Below are 22970 nucleotides of genomic sequence, written 5' to 3'. Positions count from 1 at the left end.
CTCTAGGCCTTTCTTCTCCTTAAGATGCTCCTTTAAACATTCCTCTTTGACCGAGCGTTGGACACCTGTCCTAATATCTGCTTACATGGTTCAGTGTCACATTTTGTTTCATAACATTCCTGACAAACACCTTGAGACCCTTTATTACATTAAAAGCACTTTTTAATTGCAAGTAATTGTTGTTGAGACAGAGTGAACAGATGAAGAAGAGCAAGCGGTGTTGGCAGAGTAGGAATAGGAACATGCTGCCAGGAGGAGCTGCTCAAGTTCTTCCTCAACTGTTGGCATCAGGGATTAAAATCTCCTGGGCTGAACATAGAAATGTTATAAGCTTGTTGTCACTTCTCAGATCTGTGGCCATCTCTCTTGGGGCTCCTTGTTTGAATTCTTCCAAATAGATTCCTGTTCCTTCCATTGCACCAAAATAACCTTAACCAAAGGCATGAGCAACATTCTCTCTGTGACAATGATATATCATCAGTCCACATGCTCCTTACCTTTCTGCAGTCTTTGACATGGTTCAGCGCACCACCTTTCCCCAATGCCTCTCCTCCATTGTGTAGCTCAATGGAATTTGCCTCATTTGGTTTTACTCTTACTGGTCTGCTCATGGTTAGGATGGCTATATTAATCTCTTTTCATTCCACCCCGGCACTGTCACTTTTGGTGTCACCCAAAGAACCACCCCTTGTTCTCCCTCATCTTCCTCATCAAAATACTGCTTCTTGAAGACATAATGAAAGCAGGTGACACAGAACTCTAACTCTCCAAAACTTGACATACCCCTCGACACCTCTGTGCAATCAGAGTCCTTTTCTGAAAGGACACCATTTGGGGCCATACATCGAGCTGCCCAGCCCCCAAAGCCTGGAATTCCTTCCCTAAACTACTCTGTGTCTCTACTTCCCTCTCTTTTAAGACTCTTCTGTAAACCCCCATCTTTGACTAAGTTTGTACAGAACATTGCCAGTGTCTCAGTATTCATTTATTTCCCCTGTGCCTTTGTGAAGTGCCTTGAAACATCTTTAAAAACGGTATAGGCACTATATCAGCACACATTGTTTTGGTTGCTATTGTAAAAATGATGGAAGAGCTATAAGGTTGTGTGAGGGCTGACCGTTGACGAGAAGTAAACATGAAACAGGTAACACCTTGGACCTTTGACCCGGCAAATGGTACTGTTACATAATCTTAATTGCCACATTCCTGAAGGTGTGCTATCTGTTCCTAAATCTATTCCTAAGACTGACAAGTATTGCATAGAGTATTGACCATGGCTTCCACCTCCTGCCCGACATGCAGCACTGCTGTCCTCTAGGGAGATTGCCTGGAGTACCAAATAACTGCCTCATGCTGCAAATCCACTTTGCCAGCCATCAAACTAGGGGTCGCCCATATCCCGTGCCCACGATTCTGTTTCATGCCTAATACATAAATACAGTTTTCAATTTTTATAAAGGCTCAGTTAATTTCCCCCCACATAATTTTTATCTTTAAGTGATAATGCAGACTAGGCTGATAGTTGCATAAATTATTTAAATTTAGACTGCTTTTGCTGACAACACAACCAATAGTGACCAAGCAAAAGAAGTGTAGTCAGTATGCTGAAATATCTTTAAAGTGCACAGCAGGTGCTTCACGGGGAAATACATGGAATTACTTGATACCTGACTTTCAAATGAAACACAACTACAATGTCTACCACTTGACCTGCATTTCTAGCTGATTTAACTTTCCTTTCCACTTATAATAACTCTCTCATAAATAAAGGAAAAAAGAAATAAAAAAGCGAGGTAATGAAAAGAGCATAAAATAAATAAAGCAAGGGAGGTAACTAAGAAGAAATAGAAAGGAGGAGCATAGGAATTACTGATGATAAAAGTCCATCTAGTTCATTTTCTACCATCCTGATGATATAGGGGGTAGCAGTGGTGCAAGTTGATGAGGGCCCAGCAATTATAAGGCAGAGGGTCAATGTTTCCCTCTTAAGTGGCATGAGAATACATGGATTAGTGGGCCTGATTTTCAATTGAGAATATTAGGACACGTCTGGGATGAATAGTTACTCCCCTGACCGCCACATATACACACAGTTGGAGCTGATGTTGATAAGCTAGACTGAGGTTCTCTGTGCAGTGGCCTACTATTCAACATATGTAGAAACCAATGGCATCTATACTGGTAATCTGATTTAGACTGACCATGGGCACAGTAGAAGCATCTTCCATGAATGTTCCTACTTCTGTGAGGGAGGCATTGGAATTCATTTGAAAATTATTACAGGTGATTATAAGAAAGGGATGAGAGGCCTTGTCAATTGGCCAGAGATCTGTGCTAACACAGATCAGTGGCCATCGTGCAGAGATGGATCCCCACTCCCTGAAATCGTAGAATTTCAAGCACTCTAAGTGACAATTGCAACCAGTAAAAAATGTATAGATTTATTGATGTTCTGCAAGCTAATGAAGCAGATTCTTACACTGAAATTTTTTTTTTTAGATTAGAGATACAGCACTGAAACAGGCCCTTCGGCCCACCGAGTCTGTGCCGAACATCAACCACCCATTTATACTAATCCTACACTAGTCCCATATTACTACCAAACACCCCCACCTGTTCCTATATTTCCCTACCACCTACCTATACTAGTGACAATTTATAATGGCCAATTTACCTATCAACCTGCAAGTCTTTTGGCTTGTGGGAGGAAACCGGAGCACCCGGAGAAAACCCACGCAGACACAGGGAGAACTTGCAAACTCCACACAGGCAGTACCCGGAATCGAACCCGGGTCCTTGGAGCTGCGAGGCTGCGGTGCTAACCACTGCGCCACTGTGCCGCCCTAGAGAATGTATGAAATAAAAATTATAAGTGCTGTAACGAAAGATAGATAAAGTACAATGATCATTAAATGGACCCCACTAATCATGCAGAAAGACCATTAATAAATGTTTTAGACTGAACTACTTCTTCAATTTTGAGTAAATATCTTTGTTTTACTCTTTTGAACATCCACAGAAACTAATATGCTTTATACAATGATCACCTTTAATATGAATGTGACCAATACATTAGATACATTTTACTTATCCTTTTACTAATAGATGTTTGAGATACCAGTGAACTATAATAGTAATGATCCAAAAAAAATCTCAGACTTTTTAAATCGATGTTTCATAAGCAGGAAATCTTGTGAATGCTGTGAGAAATTTAGAGCATTCTAATGTCTGAGAGAGCTGTTTTTCATCTTTCATTCTTTTCTGATATTGATGTTTGCCAGAAACGTAATCTTGAATAGTGGAAAATTCAATGAAAACAAACTGTGGACACTTGGACATTATGCAAAATATGACTATTCTCCTAGAGGTTAACTGCATCAGTTATACTAAATTGAATCATTAGAGTCTAATAAGCAGTCATGTAGAAGGCAGTAAAATCAGCAAAGCTGAACAGATAACACAATGTTTATACAGTGTGACAGGGGCGCGAGATTAAGAGCCTGAGGAATAATTTGTCCCAAATCAGATAAACCTGCCCCCAAATCTGCTTTCAAAATGGCAAGCTAGTGAAGGAATCCTGCATCTCAGTCAGTGGTGAGATTCATTTGTGTATGCTAAGAGTACACTGCTCTTAGTAGAATCTCAAGTACAATTTAAATGAATCATGGGGAAACTTGTTTGCTGTTTTCCTATTGACTTTCCATCTTTCACACATGAAGTATTAATTCCATCAGCAATGAAATGGTAAGTTATGCCGTGAAGATGCACGCTATTACAGTACAGGTACTTGAATTTAGAACTCAGGAAGATGTTTTCTGGGGGTTCCTGTTTGAGCAGGTGCAATTTGTGGCAAAGTCATGTTTGAAAGGTTTCATTGTGATGTAATTTGTATAGCAGTGATTGGTTTATGTGGTAACCGATACAATGTGCATTTTTTGGTTTTATCAGGTGCGTGTGTAATATAGACTGCAGCAGATTCAACTACAATCCAGTGTGTGCATCTAATGGAAAGTCATATGATAGTCCTTGCCTTGTCAAAGAAGCATCCTGCCAGAGACAGGAATGGATTGAAGTAAAACGTATTGGTAAATGCCAAGGTAAATACATTTTCAGAAATTATGCATTGAAACAATATTCACAGTGATGCTCTAAGAGACCGGCATCTGCTTTGGGTGGCAAAAATTCTGCAAAACATTTCATCAATTTATCCATGTGCAGAGTTGTAGAAATAATAAATTAAAAGCCATAGTTGATGCATCGTTTAGCTCACTCATAATGCAATTATTGGCATTTCACCCAGTCTTTTTCATTTCCATTCACATCATGTAGCATCCCAATGAGTGTTTAGCTCCATATGAATGCGTATTTCTGCCTTTTCAAAGCTATTGTATATTCCAAATTACTATGTTTTCCATTAATAATTATGCAGTTCTAAATGAAAATATGCCTCCCCTTTAATAGAACTTGTCAGCATGTTTGTTCTCAACTGCTAGCTAGTGAATCATCTGTTAATGTATTAAGCTCGTCTCCAAGCAATAGAAAATGGCACTAAAGGAAAACTAACAGGTGCACAGTGGGAGGCTGGGGAACAGACTGTAGTGCGATTCAGTCCAGGAATGACCTTATAAAGGGCAAATGGATGAGGCCACATTTGGCAAAAGTTCAATTAAGATGTATAAGATGTATTTCTTGCACATCAATCTCTCCTCTCCAGAAAAAGAAATTGAAAAGCTGTTTTGAGATTGTCAGTACTCTAGATGAAAAAAATCATTCAAAAACATGTAATTTTAGCTGTCAGTTTTGTGATGTTAATAAAAAAACAACTGCAATTTGTTATGTTGCTACAAATGACAAATACTACTTATGCTAGCCTTGTTTCAATGCAGAAATCTTTTCCATCCAAATTACACCAAAAACAGTTGGATCTTTAAAGCAAATTTGTGATAACTCATGCTGCACCAACACTCAAAATGGTGGGCAGGAAGCACGCGCGCTCTTCAAGCTAGAAGTGCGCTAGCCGTCATATAGAGCCGTCCTTTAACTACACTGAAGCATGCATTAGGCCTTTTGCAATTGCAGATATGCTTGAGGTCCCTCTCCTAGATTGGTTTGCCCTGAGACAGCCTGCAGTAACATGGGCTGCAGTCAAGGGCTGGCAACTTGTGAGGCCCCCTCAGGTGAGGTCGGAGGCAGGGGCCACGGAGTATTGGGACAGGTGGCGGTGGGGGAAGGGGCAGCAGGGTGGAGGGCCCGTTGCCAAGTGATCTTCAAGAGGGCTGGATAGGCCAACAGCCTTCCCGCCCTGAGACCAACTGAGGCCCTTAAGTGGCATATTAACGGCCAATTAAGGGCCTCTTCCCACTGCCGCTGGGATCTGACCAACAGTCAGAGGGAGGGGGGGCCTCCACTGCGTGGGGAGGACACCTTGTAAAATGAGGCACTCTCCCTGTGGGCTTTGGGGGGGGGGGAGGGGTCCCTCCTTCGTGGGCAATTTGTGGCCTACCGGGTGCCCCACCAGGACCAATTTTGCACCCTGGGACACCTCCTCTCCCTAGACTGCATGATTAATCCCCCCTCCTCCCCCTCTCGCTGGGGCCTTCTGGATAGGCCTTGGCGACCCCACCTCACCTACTTCTGTTCCAGGGTTCCACCGCTGGGCCTGGGTCTGGGGCCTCTGCAGTACCGGTAGTAGTTACCGCTCCCTGTGGCGCTGCCGATACTGCTGAACTGCCAACCCTCTAATTGTCTGGAAGCTCTTGGTGGCGGGCTGTTTAAAGGGACGGGGATCCCGTCTCCTAAAACTTTGCTTCAAAAAGACCGGAGGATCGCTCCGGGGGGGCACGAAAAGACAGCGACGGGGTTCCTCCCGCCTTTTCGGCCTATCGCCTGGAGCCCTGCCTCCAGCACAAAATCCAGCTCAGGGAAACTAGTCCTAGTGATCACCTACAACAAACAAAGTAAGTAACTTAACCTGAATGTAGAGCTAGGATTGGAAGCATTTGTTCCTCCTGACCCCTCTTTGAACCACTTTCCTGATCAATGCCACAACCAACCTCAGATTCACCACCTCAACTCCCGTCACTCCTCTCCCAACTGCCTGATTACCTACCCCTAACCTTCTCTCCAAATGCCCTGATCACTCATGCTCACACTGTTCCCCAATCGCTCACTCCCTCTCCGCCCACCCAATGTCCCTACCTCTGGGTCATCACAGCTCCAAGATCCCATGCCTACTGATCTCCCTCACCCAGCACCCTGCAATTCCAAGCCCCCCTCTCCCCCAATGCGATCCCAACACCCAGCCCCTGAGATTCCTGGCCCCCACACAAGAGTTGTCTCACCATCCATCGGCACTCCTGAATTTCTGGGCTTTGGAGGATTTTGATGTCTGAATCAAATATCCATTAATGCTGAGCATTACCCTTTTGATATAAATATTGGGGTAAAAGTTCCACTGGAGCTCTCAACTTTGGCAGCAGATTGGCACATAGCCGAGAGCAACTGCATAATATGTCAGTTTCCTGGAGACTCTGCTAATCTTTCACTGGGGTCATGGCAGGAGATCGGGGGAACTCCTCTGTAGAAATTCTACTGCATTGTATCTGGATTCATAGAATCATAGAACAGTTAAAGCACAGAAGGAGGGCATTCAGCCCATCCTGTCCATGCTGGCTCTCTGCAACAGCAGCTCAGCTAGTCCCATTCTCCCACCCTTTCTCTGTAGTCCTGCAATTTTTTTCTCTTCAAATAATTATCCAATTCCCTTTTGAAAGCCACTGTTGAATCTGCCTGCACCATGAGTGAGGTAGTGCATTCCAAATCCAAACCACACACTGCATAAAAAAGGTTTTTTTTCTCATATCACCTTTGGTTCTTTTCCCATTAACTTCTGATTCTCGACCCTTCCACCAATGGGAAGTTTCTCCCTACCTATTCTGTCCAGACCCTTATGATTTTGAACACATCTACCAAATCTGCTCTTAATCCTCAACCTTCTCTTCTCTAAGGAGAACAACCACAGCTTCCCCAATCTATCCATGTAACTGAAGTCTCTCATCCCTGGAACCATTCTCAAAATCTTTTCTGCACCTTCTCTAACGCCTTCACTTCCTTCTTAAAGTGTAGTGCCCAGAATTGAACACATTACTCCAGTCGAGGCCGAACCAGAGTTTTATAAAGGTTCACATAACTTCCTTGTTTTTGTATTCTCTGTCCCTATTTATAAAACTCAGGATCCCGTATGTTTTAATAATCATTTTCTGAACATGCCCTGTACGATTTGTGTACATATACCCCCAGGTCCCTCTCCTCCTGCACCTCCTTTAGAATCATATCATTTATTTTATATTGTCTCTCCTCATTCTTCCTAGCAAAATGTATCACTTCACACTTCTCTGCATTAAATTTTATCTGCCACGTGTCAGCCCATTCTGCCAGCCTATGTTCTCTTGAAGTCGATCACTATCCTCCTCACAGTTCATAATACTTTCAAGTTTTATGAGATCTTTGAATTTTGAAATTCTGCCCTGCACACCCAAGTCTAGGTCATTAATATAAATCAAGAAAAGCAATGGTCCTAGTACCAATCCCTGGGAAACTCCACTGTATACCTTCCTCCAGTTCGAAAAACAATCATTCACCACTACTCTCTGATGTAACTCAGCCACCTTTGTACCCATGCTGCCACTGTCCCTTTTATTCCATGGGCTTCAACTTTGCTGACAAGCCTGTTATGTGGCACTTTATCAAACACTTTTTGGAAGTCCACGTACACAGCATCAACCACATTACCCTCATCAACTCTCTCTGTTACCTCATCAAAAAACTCAATCAAGTTAGTTAAACAGGATTTGCCTTTAACAAATTTGTGCTGGTTTTCATTAAGTAACCCACATTGTCCAAGTGACTGTTAATTTTGTTCTGGATTATCATTTCTACAGGCTTTCCCACCACCAAGTTTAAATTGACTAGTCTGTAGTTGCTGGTCTTATCCTTACACTCATTTTTTGATCAGGGGTTTGCATATGTAAAAATTGTGCAATCTGTTAAAAATGTGATCAAGTCTGTTTCTGTGTATTCAACTAATTAAAGCCCAGTTTCATGGAACCCTTCTTTAACTGAATGTATAAGATGCAACAAAAAGTGGATGAGATATGAACTGACTAAACAATATACAGTAGATTTTAAGAATCTGCCAGGAACATAAATCAGGGCTTTGGGCACTGAAGTCAGTGGGCTTATGGAATTTTCTACGGATTAATCCAAATTAATCTAAGATTGCATCTGCTCATATTAAAAGAAGTTAAAGAAGAAATAGCAAAGGCATTATTCCATACATATATAAATTAATTAGAAAAAGGACAAGTCCCAGAAGATTGTCAGACAGCTAATGTGATTCTTATATATAAAAAAGTAGATAGACTGAGTCCAGGGAGTTAGAGACCATTTAGCTTCATGCTGTTGATAGGAAAGATAATGGAACCCTTGCTCAAAGATGTAATAGAAAAGCATCGAGAAACTAAAAATATACTTAAGAGTCGTCAACATGGATTCCAGAAAGGAAGGTCATGCTTGACCGAGCTTATTGAATTCTTTGAAGAAGTAACAGAAAATATAGATAAGGATAATATAGTAGATGTAATATATTTGGATTTCCAAAACGCCTTTGACAAGGTACCACATAGTAAACTCAACAAATAAGGAGTGGAGTCAGAGGACAAGTCGCAGAATGGATAGCAAGCTGGCTCCAAAACAGAAAATAGAGAATAGGTGGTTACTCAGATTAGCAAATGGTGGGAAGCGGTGTTCCACAGGATCAGTGCTAAGACCATTGTTGTTCACTATTTTCATAATCTATTTGGAGTCAGGATTCGGAAGAACAATTTCCAAATTTGCAGATAACACCATATTGGGGGATGTAGTTAATACAGAGGAGGACTGTGATAAAATACAGGAAGATATTGATAAACCTGCATAATAAGCATATAATTGGCAAATGAACTTCAATGTTGACAAATCTGAGGAAGTACATTTGGTAAGAAGGCTGTAGAGGTCACATACTCCTTGAAAAATAACAGCCAACATAGGTTTGAGGAACAGAGGGACCTGAGGGTACAGAAACACAAGTCACTTAAAGTAGACACACAAAAGGCCAATTAACGGCCACTTTCCGCTCCGCCAGCATTTTACCTGTGTCAGGATGGGATCCGCCGTGCAGGGAGACTGCCATGTATATTAAGGCAGCGTTCCAGCGAGTTCCTGGGAGCGTGGCCTTCCTTTATGGCTGCTCATGGCCCACGGAGGGGCCCCCAGCAGCAATGGCCACCCCAGCGCCTCCAATGCTACTACTGGAGTGTTCACTGCTCTGATTGCTGGGGCCTGGCTGCCTGGCACGGGCACATTAAAAAAAAAATGACCTGCCTTTCAAGGGTGCCTCAACATGAAGGCACCCTGTCCTTCTCCCTGCAGCCACAGCAACAGCCACCTCTATCGGTGACAATGCCGGCCTGCCGGCCCTCTGATTGAGCTGGCAGGTCTGAAAGGCAGGCCACCATCCTTAATTGGTGGGCGGGATCCCAGCAGCGGCCTCTTAATTGGCTGCTGCTGATAAAGTCCCCGCGGGGTTCTGCGTCCACCCGCATGGGCTCAGGACCCGCTTTCGGTCCCAACTGCGACAACTGCCTCTTCGTAAAATCTAATCCGATATTTCCACTTGTGGAGGAGACCACAACTAGGGGCCATAAGTATAACATAGTCACTAATATATCCGGGGGTCGGTTAGCTCAGTTGGCTAGACGGCTAGAGTGTGATACAGGAAGACGCTAACAGCATGGGTTTAATCCCTGTAATGGTTGTGGTAGTTCATGGAGATCTGCCTCCTTGCCTTGCCCCACGCTTGTGGAGTGGTGACCCTCAAGCTATACATTACCAATTGTCTTGCTGTAATGGGGAGAGATGCCTATGGTCCTTTGGGACTACAGTTAGAACAACAACTACTAGATCCAATAGGAGTTCAGGAGAAACTTCACTACCCAGACAGCGGTTAGAATGTGGAACTCACTACCACAAGGTGTAGTTGAGGTGAATGGTATAGATGCATTTAAGGGGTAACTAGTTAATTACATGAGGGAGAAAGGAATAGAAGGATATATTGATGGGGTTAGATGAAGAAGGGTAGGGGGGGGCTTGTATGGAGCATATAGGCCAGTTGGGCCTAATGGCCTGTTACTGTGTTGTAAATATTTGTTTGTAATTAATTTCTTCCAAAGCAATCTCCTGTGATGCCCAGGCCAGAATTCTCAATATGTGTTTTGAGTAAGTCTGTATATCAGGAGTGTCAATTTGTAATATTTTTCTTTATATTTGACAGAGATGAGTTGAAAATTTCTGTCAGGATAGCAAACGCTATTGATCCGTAGATTCTGCTGAAACTGATCATCAGTCCAATCAGGGAGACCTCAACAGTACAATAAGATATCAGGGAAAAGATGAGTAATTGGATAAAAAAAGAATTTAGAAGACCTTTTTCACATAAATAATTTTGGTGGGAAAGAATGATTATTTTGGTATTGAGATACCCAGAAGCATTCTCAATAGCAAGATCATCAGGGAAGTCATAGTGCAGATTTGGATGTAACATTTACTCATTCTTCTTAGAGGTTGAGAGATTTGACAAATCAATCTATCTGACCCAGTAAGGGGCAATAAGGTTATTTCTACATGTATATTTGTGTATTTTTAAGTATAGTTATAATTCTTTTTATTTTCTCCCATTTCCCTCTGATCTTCTCAGGCCACACAGAATCCCATAGTCACTAATTTGCTCTCAGTCTCTGTTTCTACTGTAGATGAAATAGGAAAAAGTTAGATGAAGTTCACGGCAGCACAAATTGTCAATGGCTCATGGAGGGAGCAGACTTGATGGGCTAAATTATATTTTGTCAATCTATATTTTGCTATGTGTTAGCAGTTGAAGAAGAGGCTGATGATTATTCCTGTTATTATTCTCCCTCAACCATGAGCAGATGTTTGGCCTGCAGATAATCGCTGCCTAGAGCAGTGCACCTGAGACCTGGAAGTCAGTGGATTGGAAGATGTCACACCAGCTGCATGCACCTATACACCATTTCATGACACTGCCCAAAGCTGCTCCCATTTATGCAGGACTTACAGAATTAAAGAGAAAGGTTCATATACATGACACTGATACCAATGTGCAACAACATAGAATCATAAAACAGTACAGCACTTTGGCCTATCGTGTTGGCTCTTTGAAAGGGTTATCCAATTAATCCTGCTTAGAGTCATTTGCAGCACAGAAGGAGGCCATTCGTCCCATCGAGTCCATGCCGGCTACTTCCCTACTCTTTCTCCATAGTCTTGCAAAATTTGTCTTTTCAAGTTTATACATCCATTTGGCCAATTTCCATGAAACAATAATAGATATATAATGTATAGTTCACTTTTGAAAGTTATTATTGAATCTGCTTTCACCAACTTACTGGCGATGCATTTCAGATCACAAAGAATCTCTGCATCATTTTTTCCCTCATGTTGCCTCTGGTTCTTTTGCCAATTACCTTAAATCTGTGTCCTTTTTTAAAAATTCTTGAATGGGATGTGAGCATTGCTGGCAAGGCCTGATTGACCTTGAGAAGGTGGTGGTGACCTTCTTGAACCGCTGCAGTCCATGTGTTGTTAGGAAGGGAGTTCCAGGTTTTTGAACCAGTGACAGTGAAGGAAAGGCAGTATAGTCCAAGTCAGGATGGTATGTGGCTTGGAGGGGAACTTGCAGGTGGTAGTGTTCCCCTGCATCTGCTGCCCTTGTCCTTCCAGGTGGCAGAAGTCATGGGTTTGGAAGGTGCTGTTGAAGAAGGCTTGGTAGGTTGCTGCAGTGCATCTTTATATAATACATGCTGCTGCCACGGTGCGCCAGTTGTGGAAGGAATAAATGTTTAAGGTGGTGGATGGGGTGCTGATCAAGTGGGTTGCTTTGTCCTGGATGGTGTCAAGTTTCTTGAGAGTTGTTGGAGCTGCACCCATCCAGGCAAGTGGAGAGTATTCCATCACACTCCTGACTTGTGCCTTGTTGATAGTGGACAGGCTTTGGGGGTGAGTTACTCACTGCAGAATTCCCAGCCTCTTACCTGCTTTTGTAGCTACAGTATTTATGTGGCTGGTCCAGTTCAGTTTCTGGTCAATGGTAACCCCCAGGATGTTGATAGTGAGGGATTCAGCAATGGTAATGCCATTGAATGTCAAGGGGAGATGGTTAGATTCTTTCTTGTTGGAGATGGTCATTGCCTGGCACTAGTGTGGCGTGAATATTATTTGCCACTTATCAGCCCAAGCCTGAATGTTGTCCAGGTCTTGCTGCATGTGGGCACAAACTGCTTCAGTATCTGAGGAGACGCGAATGGTGCTGAACACTTTGCAATCATCAGTGAACATTCCTACTTCTGGCTGTACGATGGAGGGAAGGTCATCGATGAAGCAGCTGAAGATGGTTGGGCCTAGCACACTACCCTGAGGGTGATGTCCTGGAACTTAGATCTTTGCCCTCCAATAACACAGCCATCTTCCTTTGTGCTAGATATGACTCCAACCAGTGGAGAGTTTTCCCTCTGATTCCCAATAACTACAATTTTGCAAGGTCTTCTCAAATGCTGCCTTGATGTCAAGGACTGACACTGTCATCTCACCTCTTGAATTCAGCTCTTTTGTCCATGTTTGAACCAAGGTTGTAATGAGGTCAGGAGCCCAGTGGCCCTGGTGGAACCCTCTGTGAGCAGGTTATTGATGTGTAAGTGGTGCTTGGTAGCACTGTCAATGCCATCTTCTATCACTTTGCTGATGATTGAGAGTAGACTGATGTGGCAGTAATTAGCTGGATTAGATTTGTCCTGCTTTTTGTGAACAGGATGTATCTGGCAATTTTCCACATTGTTGGGTAGATGTCTATATTGTACTCACCCTTCTACCACTGGAAATAGTTTCACATTTACTCTATCAAAACCCTTCATGATTTTGAGTACCTTTATCAGATCTTCCTTTAACCTTCTCTCCTCTAAGAACAACCCCAATTTCTCTAGTCTCTCCACGTAACCAGGGGGAGATGGTGGTGTAGTGGTAATGTCACTGAACTAGTAATCCAGAGGCCTAGGCTAATCTCCTAGAAACAAGTTCAAATTCAGCTAATTAATGACAATCTGGAATTGAAAGCTAGTCTCAGTAATGGTGCCATGAAACTATCATCAATTGTCGTAAAAACCCGTCCGGTTCACTAATGTCCTTCAGGGAAGGAAATCTGGCGTCTTTACCTGGTCTGGCCTACATATGACTCCAGACCCACAGCAATGTGGTTGACTCTTAACTGCCCTCTTAAATGGCCTAGCAGGCCAATCGGTTGCCAAGGGCAAGTAAGGATGGGCAACCAATGCTGGCCTTGCCAGTGACACCCACATCTCATGAAAGAATAAAAAGCAACTGAAGTCTTTCAGGCCCAGTACCATTCTCGTAAATCTCCCCGTCATCTTTCTAAGGTCTTGATACTGTTCCTAAAGGGTGGTGCCCAGAATTGAACAAAGTACTCCAGCTGGGCCAAAACTATGTTTTCTAAGCATAACTTCCTTGCTTTTGTACTCTCAGCCTCTACTTATAAAGTCAAGGATCCCATATGCCTTTTTAGCAGCATTCTCAATTTATCCTGCTACCTTAAAAGTTTTCAGTAGGTACAGCCCCAGGTCTCTCGATGTACCCTTTTAAAATTGCACCATTGGTCGAAATTTTACGCCCCCCACTGCCCCCCCCCCCAGCAACAGGAGTGGGCTGGTGGCAGGGGAGTGGTGTGATTCCGGACGCCTTCCTGCCCCTGTTGCAATTTTACCAGGGCGGCAGCGAGAAACGGCCCGCCTGCTCCAGGCCAATCAAGGCCCTTAAGTGGCCAATTAACTGCCACTTAAGGGCCTCTTCCTGCTGCCGCTGGTACTTTACTAGTGGCTGGTGGGCACCTCAGGCCCTGAGAATGCCGCCAGGTAAAAACTGGCATCCTCCTTGTGGGCTGGGGGGTCCTCCTGTTCGGTCTCCCTATGTCCCACGGAAGGCCCCCCACAAAGCCCCAACCGCCCCCACTGAAATAAAGCTCCCGGTGGCGCTGCTGGGACTGAGCTGCCAGCCCGCTGATTGGCTGTCAGCTCTTGGAGGCGGGACTTTCTGCCTCAAGGAGGTGGAAATCCCACCCAAGTCCAATTAAAGGCCTGAGACTTGTAAAATTCTGACATGGTTCCCAGGCCTGGCAGAGGCGGGTTCGCCACTGACTTTCTGGATGATGAGCAGGGTCACTCTTCCTGCCAAAATGAATTACTTCACAGTTCTTTGTGTTAGATTTCATCCGCCATATGTCTGCCCATTTCACCAGTCTGCTGACGTACTGATGGAGTCTGTTACTATCCTCCTCATTGTTTACTACATTTATGAGTTTCATGTCATCTGCAAACTTTTAAATTATACCCAAGTCCATGGTCCCAACACTGGCCCCTCAGGGACACTAACCTCCAGTCTGAACAACAGCCACTCATCACTACTCTTTGCTTTCTATCCCTTAACCAGTTACTAATTCACGCAGCCACAGCTTCCTTATCCCATGGGCTTCAATTTTGCTATTATGTAGTACTTTATCAACTGCCTTTTGAAAGTCCATTTACACAACATCAACCACGCTGCGCTCATCAACCCTGCCCATTACTTCATCAAAGAATTCAATCACATTAGTCAAACACAACTTGCCTTTAACATATCTGTTCTGGTTTTCATTTATTAGCCCATACTTTTCCTAATTTTGTTCCAGATTATTGTCTCTAAAAGTTTCCCCATCATCGACGTTAGGATGACTGGCCTGTAATTGCTGATGGATCCCTTCTTGTTTTAAACAGGGGTGCAACATTTGCATTCTTCCAGTCCTTTGGCACTGCTCCCATATCTAAGAAGGATTGAAAGATTGTGGCCAAAGTCTCTGCAATTCCCACCCTGTCCTTCCTCAGCAACCTAAATGCATTCCACCTGGACCTGGTAATTTCTCTACTTTGAGTTCAGCCAACCTTTCACGTACCTTCTCTTTATTTTTATCCTATCCAATTTCTCTAGTACTTCCTTCATTACTGTCGCATTGCCGCATCCACCTCTTTAGCGGAGACATATGAAAGTACTCATTTAGTATCTCAACCAGGCCTTCTGCCTCCACAAGAAGTACTCTATTTTTCATCCCTAATTGGTCCCACCTTTCCACTGATGACCTTTTTACTATTCATATGTTGATAAAAGATTTTTGAATTCCCTTTACTTTTTTTTTTATTCATTCATGGGATGTGGCTGTCGCTGGCCAGGCCAGCATTTATTGCCCATCCCTAATTGCCCTTGAGAAGATGGTGGTGAGCTGCCTTCTTGAACCACTGCAGTTCATTTGGGGTAGGTATACCCACAGTGCTGTTAGGAAGGGAGTTCCAGGATTTTGACCCAGCGACAGTGAAGGAACGGCGATATAGTTCCGAGTCAGGATGGTGTGTGACTTGGAGGGGAACTTGCAGGTGGTGGTGTTCCCATGTATTTGCTGCCCTTGTCCTTCTAGTTGGTAGAGGTCGCGGGTTTGGAAGGTGCTGTCTAAGGAGCCTTGGTGCGTTGCTGCAGTGCATCTTGTAGATGGTACACACGGCTGCCACTGTGCGTCGGTGGTGGAGGGAGTCAATGTTTGTAGATGGGGTGCCAGTCAAGTGGGCTGCTTTGTCCTGGATGGTGTCGAGCTTCTTGAGTGTTGTTGGAGCTGCACCCATCCAGGCAAGTGGAGAGTATTCCATCACACTCCTGACTTGTGCCTTGTAGATGGTGGACAGGCTTTGGGGAGTCAGGAGGTGAGTTACTCGCCGCAGGATTCCTAGCCTCTGACCTGCTCTTGTAACCTTGTATTTATATGGCTACTCCAGTTTCTGGTCGATGGTAGCCCCTAGGATGTTGATAGTGGGGGATTCAGCGATGGTAATGCTGTTGAATGTCAAGGGGAGATGGTTAGATTCTCTTTTGTTGGAGATGGTCATTGCCTGGCACTTGTGTGGCACGAATGTTACTTGCCACTTATCAGCCCAAGCCTGGATATTGTCCAGGTATTGCTGCATTTCTACACGGACTGCTTCAGTATCTGAGGAGTCACGAATGGTGCTGAACATTGTGCAATCATCAGCGAACATCCCCACTTCTGACCTTATGATTGAAGGAAAGTCATTGATGAAGCAGCTGAAGATGGTTGGGCCCAGGACACTACCCTGAGGAACTCCTGCAGTGATGTCCTGGAGCTCAGATGATTGACCTCCAGCAACCACAACCACCTTCCTTTGCGCTAGGTATGACTCTAACCAGCAGACGGTTTTCCCCCTGATTCCCATTGACCTCAGTTTTGCTAGGGCTCCTTGATGCCGTACTCGGTCAAATGCTGCCTTGATGTCAAGGGCAGTCACTGTCACCCCACCTCTTGAGTTCATCTCTTTTGTCCATGTTTGAATCAAGGCTGTAATGAGGTCAGGAGCTGAGTGGCCCTGGCAGAACCCAAACTGAGCGTCAGTGAGCAGGTTATTATTTATTTTTTATTTTATTTATTTAGAGATAAAGCACTGAAACAGGCCCTTCGGCCCACCAAGTCTGTGCGGACCATCAACCACCCATTTTATACTAATCCTACATTAATCCCATATTCCTACCACATCCCCATCTATATTTCCCTACCACCTATCTATACTAGGGCCAATTTATAATGGCCAATTTACCTACCTTGCTAAGCAAGTGCTGCTTGATGGCACTGTTGATGACACCTTCCATCACTTTACTGATGATTGAGAGTAGGCTGATGGGGCGGTAATTGGCCGGGTTGGACTTGTCCTGCTTTTTGTGTACAAGACATACCTGGGCAATTTTTCACATTGCAGGGTAGATACCAGTGTTGTAGCTGTACTGGAACAGCTTGGCTAGGGGCACGGCAAGTTCTGGAGCACAGGTCTTCAGTACTATTGCCGGAATATTGTCAGGACCCATAGCCTTTGCAGTATCCAGTGCCTTCAGTCGTTTCTTGATATCACGCGGAGTGGATCGAATTGGCTGAAGTCTGGTATCTGTGATGCTGGGGACTTCAGGATGAGGCCAACATGGATCATCAACTCGGCACTTCTGGCTGAAGATTGTTGCAAATGCTTCAGCCTTATCTTTCGCACTGATGTGCTGAGCTCCCCCATCATTGAGGATGGGGATATTTGTGGAGCCACCTCCTCCAGTTTGTTGTTTATTTGTCCACTACCATTCACGACTGGATGTGGCAGGACTGCAGAGCTTCGATCTGATCCGTTGGTTATGGGTTCGCTTAGCTCTGTCTATCACATGCTGCTTACGCAATTTGGCACGCAGATAGTCCTGTGTTGTAGCTTCACCAGGTTGACACCTCATTTTGAGGTATGCCTGGTGCTGCTCCTGGCATGCCCTCCTGCACTCTTCATTGAACCAGGGTTGGTATTCTGGCTTGATGGTAATGGTAGAGTGGGGGAATATGCCGGGCCATGAGGTTACAGATTGTGGTTGAGTACATTTCTGCTGCTGCTGATGGCCCACAGCGCCTCATGGATGCCCAGTTTTGCAATGCTAGATCTGTTCGAAATCTATCCCATGAAGCTCGGTGATAGTGCCACACAACACGATGGACGGTATCCTCATGTGAAGGCAGGACTTCATTTCCACAAGGACTGTGCAGTGGTCACTCCTACCAATACAGTCATGGACAGAAGCATCTGCGGCAGGCAGATTGGTGAGGACGAGGTCAAGTATGATTTTCCCTCGTGTTGGTTCCCCCACCACCTGCCGGAGACCCAGTCTAACAGCTATGTCCTTTAGGACTTGGCCAGCTCGGTCAGTAGTGGTGCTACCGAGTCACTCTTGGTGATGGACATTGAAGTCCCCCACCCAGAGTAAATTTTGTGCCCTTGCCACCCTCAGTGCTTCCTCCAAGTAGTGTTCAACATGGTGGAGTACTGAGTCATCAGCTGAGGGCGGTAGGTGGTAATCAGTAGGAGGTTACCTTGCCCATGTTTGACCTGATACCATGAGACATCATGCTGATGTTGAGGACTCCCAGGGCAACTCCCTCCCTACTGTATACCACTGTCCCGCCACCTCTGGTGGGTCTGTCTGCCGGTGGGACAGGACATACCCGGGGATGGTGATGGCAGTGTCTGGGACATTGTCTGTAAGGTATGATTCCGTGAGTATGACTATGTCAGGTTATTGCTTGACTAGTCTGTGGGACAGCTCTCCCAACTTTGGCACAAGCCCCCAGATGTTAGTAAGGAGGACTTTGCAGGGTCGACAGGGCTGGGTTTGCCATTGTCGTTTCCGGTGCCTAGGTCAATGCCGGGTGGTCCGTCCGGTTTCATTCCTTTTTATTGACTTTGTAGCGGTTAGGTACAACTGAGTGGCTTGCTAGGCCATTTCAGAGGGCATGTAAGAGTTAACCACATTGCTGTGGGTCTGGAGTCACATGTAGGCCAGACCAGGTAAGGACAGCAGATTTCCTTCCCTAAAGGACATTAGTGAACCAGATGGGTTTTTACAACAATCGCCACTGGTTTCATGGCCATCATTAGACTGGCTTTTAATTCCAGATTTATTAATTAAATTCAAATTCCACTTTCTGCTGTGGTGGGATTTGAACCCATGTCCCCAGAGAAATACCCTGGGTCTCTGGGTTACTAGTTCAGTTATAATACCACTACGCCACCGCCTACCCGACTGTTGCCTGCTAATATATTTTCATAACACATATCCATATAATATTGTAATGTTATATATCATGTAATGTATTTGACTGAAGTAAGATATATAAAAAATGGAACTGACAGCACCATGTGGAGTAGCATCTCATGAGCATTACAACAGTGTTTCCATTTTATAATCATCTGTGTAAATACCCATCAAAACGCAGAGTATGTGTTGATATGATGGAAACAGTAACTGAAGACAAATTATTAAAATTACTAAGTAACTAGTTACAAAAATATACAACCATTATCAAAGGCTGGTAAACTGTCCATGGATACTGTGGGGAATAATGTAATGATTTTTGTGACCATTGTTTGTGCTGGAATGTTAGAGGAAAGGTGACTGCACAATGAAACACATACACCTGAAAGTTATGTATTTATTTTGCATTGGAAAACCAATCCAAGGTTTCAGATGATCAAACTGGACCAAATGTCACACTGCTGACAATGTCACTTAATGTTAATTCAGAAGTGAACAAAGATTGATAACAGCATGTCCAAATATTTGTTTCAGTCTGTCATTGTTGGTGCCTTTCAAATGGGTCATAAATCAGCCTGCTAACAATTTCTTTATGTATCAACTTTTTTTTAAAGATGAAACTGGTTCTTTGGGGAAGGACAATGGATTTCAGCTGGGTACAGAAGTTAAAGGTAAATGCGAGAATGACTATATCTATATATGATTAAAAACATTCACTGCATCTGCTGAAATAATACATTTTCTGGCCACTGTGGCCAGCGACAAAGAATAGGCTGAGGATCTGGGAAGTCTGACTTAGATTCTGATAGTGCAGAACTGCGCCACTTTTAATCCAGGCTAAAGTGATCTCACGGGAAATATTACAGTGTATCAAATGTAAGCCTATCAAAACTTTTCCTCTAATTGGAATGGGATTGCTTTGGATGTGGCCTTCACCCAACTGGAGTAACCACAAGGAAACTCCACAGATAATGGGACCTTAAAGGCAGAGTTCTTTCCGCCAATCTTGCAATACATTTTTGGTACTTTTATCTAACTGTTAATTTTTGCTGCCATTTTAATGAAGAATGTGTTCCTCTGCATTTTTGCCATTTTTTTGTCTCTTAACAATATGGTATTTATGTGGAGCTTAAAATAGCAGCATTGACTGGTAATTCAATATAAATGTTCTATTAATCTGGCAATTCTTCAGCAGAACATGAAAAAATAGGAGGCATAAACATAGAGCTCCTACACTCAAACTCAAGCTATCAGAGGAGCTCAAGGAGGAACAAACCATATTAAGTGTAGTGTTAAGTTAAAATTAAAGAGGGGTTTCATTTTGAAGCACCACAACTACAGTGTATTCTAGTTACAGTGGTAATGGGTGATACTATTTAAGAAGGGAGGGAGAGAGAACAGGGAATTACAGATGTTAGCCTTCCATCAATAGTAGGGAAAATGTTAGAATCTATTATAAAGGATGTGATAAATGGACACTTGAGTAATAATAATCTGATTGGGCATGGTCAACATGGATTTATGAATGGGAAATCATGTTTGACGAACCTGTTGGAGTTTTTTGAGGATGTTTACCAACAGAATTGATGAAGGGAAGTTGGTAGACATAGTACACTTAGATTTTCAGAAGGCTTTTGATAAAGGCTTCCACAAGAGGTTGATTAGCAAACCAAAGCAAATGGGATAGGAGGCAATAGACTGGCATGGATTAAGGATTGGTTAACAGGCAAAAAGCAGAAAGTAAGAATAAACGGGTCATTCTCGCATTGGCAGGCTGTGACTAGTTGGGTACCGCAAGGATCAGTACTTGGGCCCCAGCTGTTCACAATGTATATCAATGATTTGGATGTGGGGACCAAATGTTAATATTTCCAAGTTCGCAAATGACACAAAACTAGGTGGGAATATGTGTTATGAGGAAGATGCAAAGTGGTTTCAAGGGGATTTGGACAGACTTAGTGGGCAAGAACATGGCAGATGGAATATAATGTGGAAAAATGTGAGGTTATCCATTTTGGTAGGAGGAATAGGTGTGCAGAGTATTTCTTAAATGGTAATAGGTTAGAAAGTGTACATGTACAAAGGGACCTGGGTGTCCTCGTCAATAAGTCACTGAAAACTAACATGCAGGTGCAGCAAACAATTAATGGTATGTTAGTCTTTATCGCAAGAGGATTTCAGTACAGGAGTAGTTAAGTCTTGCTTCAGTTGTATAGAACCTTGGTTAGACCACACTTGGAGTACTGTGTGCAGTTTTGGTTCATTTACCTTCGGAAGGATATTATTGCCATAGAGGGAGTGCAGCGAAGTTTCACCAGCCTTATTCCTGGGATGGCGGGACTGTCCTATGAAGAGAGATTGGGGAATCTGGGCCTGTATTCTCTAGAGTTTCGAAGAATGAGAGGGAACACAATTTCAAAATAAGGGGTAACCACTTAGGACCAAGTTGAGGAGAGATTTCTTTACCCGGAGGGTTGTGAATCTTTGGAATTCTCTACTCCAGAGGGCTCTGGAAGCTCAGTCATTGAGTATGTTTAAAGTAGAGATTGACAGATTTCTAAATATCAATGACATAAAGGGATATGAGGATAATGTGGGAAAAAGGCATTGAAGTGGATAATCAGCCATGATCGTATTGAATGGCGGAACAGGCTCGATGGGTTGAATGGTCTACTCCTGCTTCTATGTTCCTAGAACATAATGTCAGAGACGTCAGGAGGCACTACATTTTTTCACATTATATTCCATCTGCCATGTTCTTGCCCACTCACTAAGTCTTTCCAAGTCCCCTTGAAGCTGCTTTGCATCTTCCTCACAACACACATCCCACCTAGTTTTGTGTCATCCGCGAATTTGGAAATATTACATTTGGTCCCCGCATCCAAATCATTGATACATATTGTGAACAGCTGGGGCCCAAGCACTGATCCCTGCTGTACCTCTCTAGTCACAGCCTGCCAACACGAGAATGACTCGTTTATTCCTACTCATTGCTTTCTGCCTGTTAACCAATCCTTATGTGCTTTAATTTTGCTAACCAATGACAGTCAGTGTACACACAGATATCAAACTGAACTGACTGACATATAGTTCAGCATGACCAGAACTTCCATCTCCTTTCCCACTGAATATTAATAACAGCCACTGTACTGTTACATTTCTCAAAATGGAGGTTCATTGATGCAATCCACTGTACATGTCAGTATCTTGTTAGAAACGTACCTTTGCTTTACATGCAAAGATCTTTGAAGCTGAGTATCGGCTGTAAGTTGCAATTTGAAAGCGTGCCCTGCTGATGTATAGCCATGCATGATAAGCAGTAAAAGAGCTTTAAGGTGGTGTGAGGATCTGTTCGGGCTAACAGTAAATGTTGGACAAGTTGACAAGTAACGTTGCTTATTGTGCAGTGAAAGCATGTTACAATTGATAGGATGTATGTACAGCTGTGTAATAAATATTACAAGCTTTTAACCAAATGTAGAACCATTCCCATGGGATCCAGGAAACTCTCCACACAATAAAACAAGAAGTTGCAGTACTTAGATATTAAATTACTTCCCAGTCAAGTAACCCAACACAAACTTTCACTAATTTATATATAGGCACATATAAATATCTGAATTCACTTCCTATCAAACTTTTCCATTCCAAGTTCCTAGTTGCATGAGGTAATTAACCTGCCAGTCGAACTGCTGTAGTGCTATCACTGGGAGGAGGATGTAATTAGAGTGTAACAAGTTTACAGAGGCATTTTCCATTACAAAGGAGGACGTAAAAAGCATAAAAATAATGCCAGAAAGTATGGGATTGATTTTAAACCTCCTTCCCCCAACTAGTAGAAATGGTGCATAAGCAAAATTAAAATCAGCCGCTCCCGCTCAGAATTACGGAGGCCACACGATTCACATCCAGTGGAATTTTATCTTCGCTAACTTTGAAGTTGGCCAAGGCTCCCACGGCAAGTAACTTAAATCACTTTGTCCCCACATGTGACCACCACCCCACCCCACCCCCCACCCACACACATGCATGAATGCAGATTGGAGGTCGGGGAAGAACTGCAGCAGCACCCCCTTACACACACATACTCACACACACACTGACACATACTCACACAAATATGCAAACTAAAACAAAAAGGATTG

At 43.5% G+C, this 22970-nt stretch overlaps 1 protein-coding gene across 1 annotated transcript in view; it reads left to right on the top strand.

Moving 5' to 3' along the window:
* Positions 1-22970, top strand: part of LOC137347569 (tomoregulin-1-like) — a 319329-nt gene that overhangs the window by 269922 nt on the left and 26437 nt on the right. The window contains exons 6-7 of the mRNA XM_068012070.1: positions 3949-4097; positions 19440-19496. Coding sequence (XP_067868171.1) covers positions 3949-4097; positions 19440-19496 — 206 coding nt within the window. The remainder of the gene's footprint in view (positions 1-3948; positions 4098-19439; positions 19497-22970) is intronic.

This window comes from Heterodontus francisci, chromosome 2 (genome assembly GCF_036365525.1).
Source record: "Heterodontus francisci isolate sHetFra1 chromosome 2, sHetFra1.hap1, whole genome shotgun sequence".
Lineage (NCBI taxonomy): Eukaryota > Metazoa > Chordata > Chondrichthyes > Heterodontiformes > Heterodontidae > Heterodontus > Heterodontus francisci.
The sequence above is the reverse complement of the archived record's forward strand: the minus strand, read 5'-3'. Positions and strand labels throughout refer to the sequence as shown.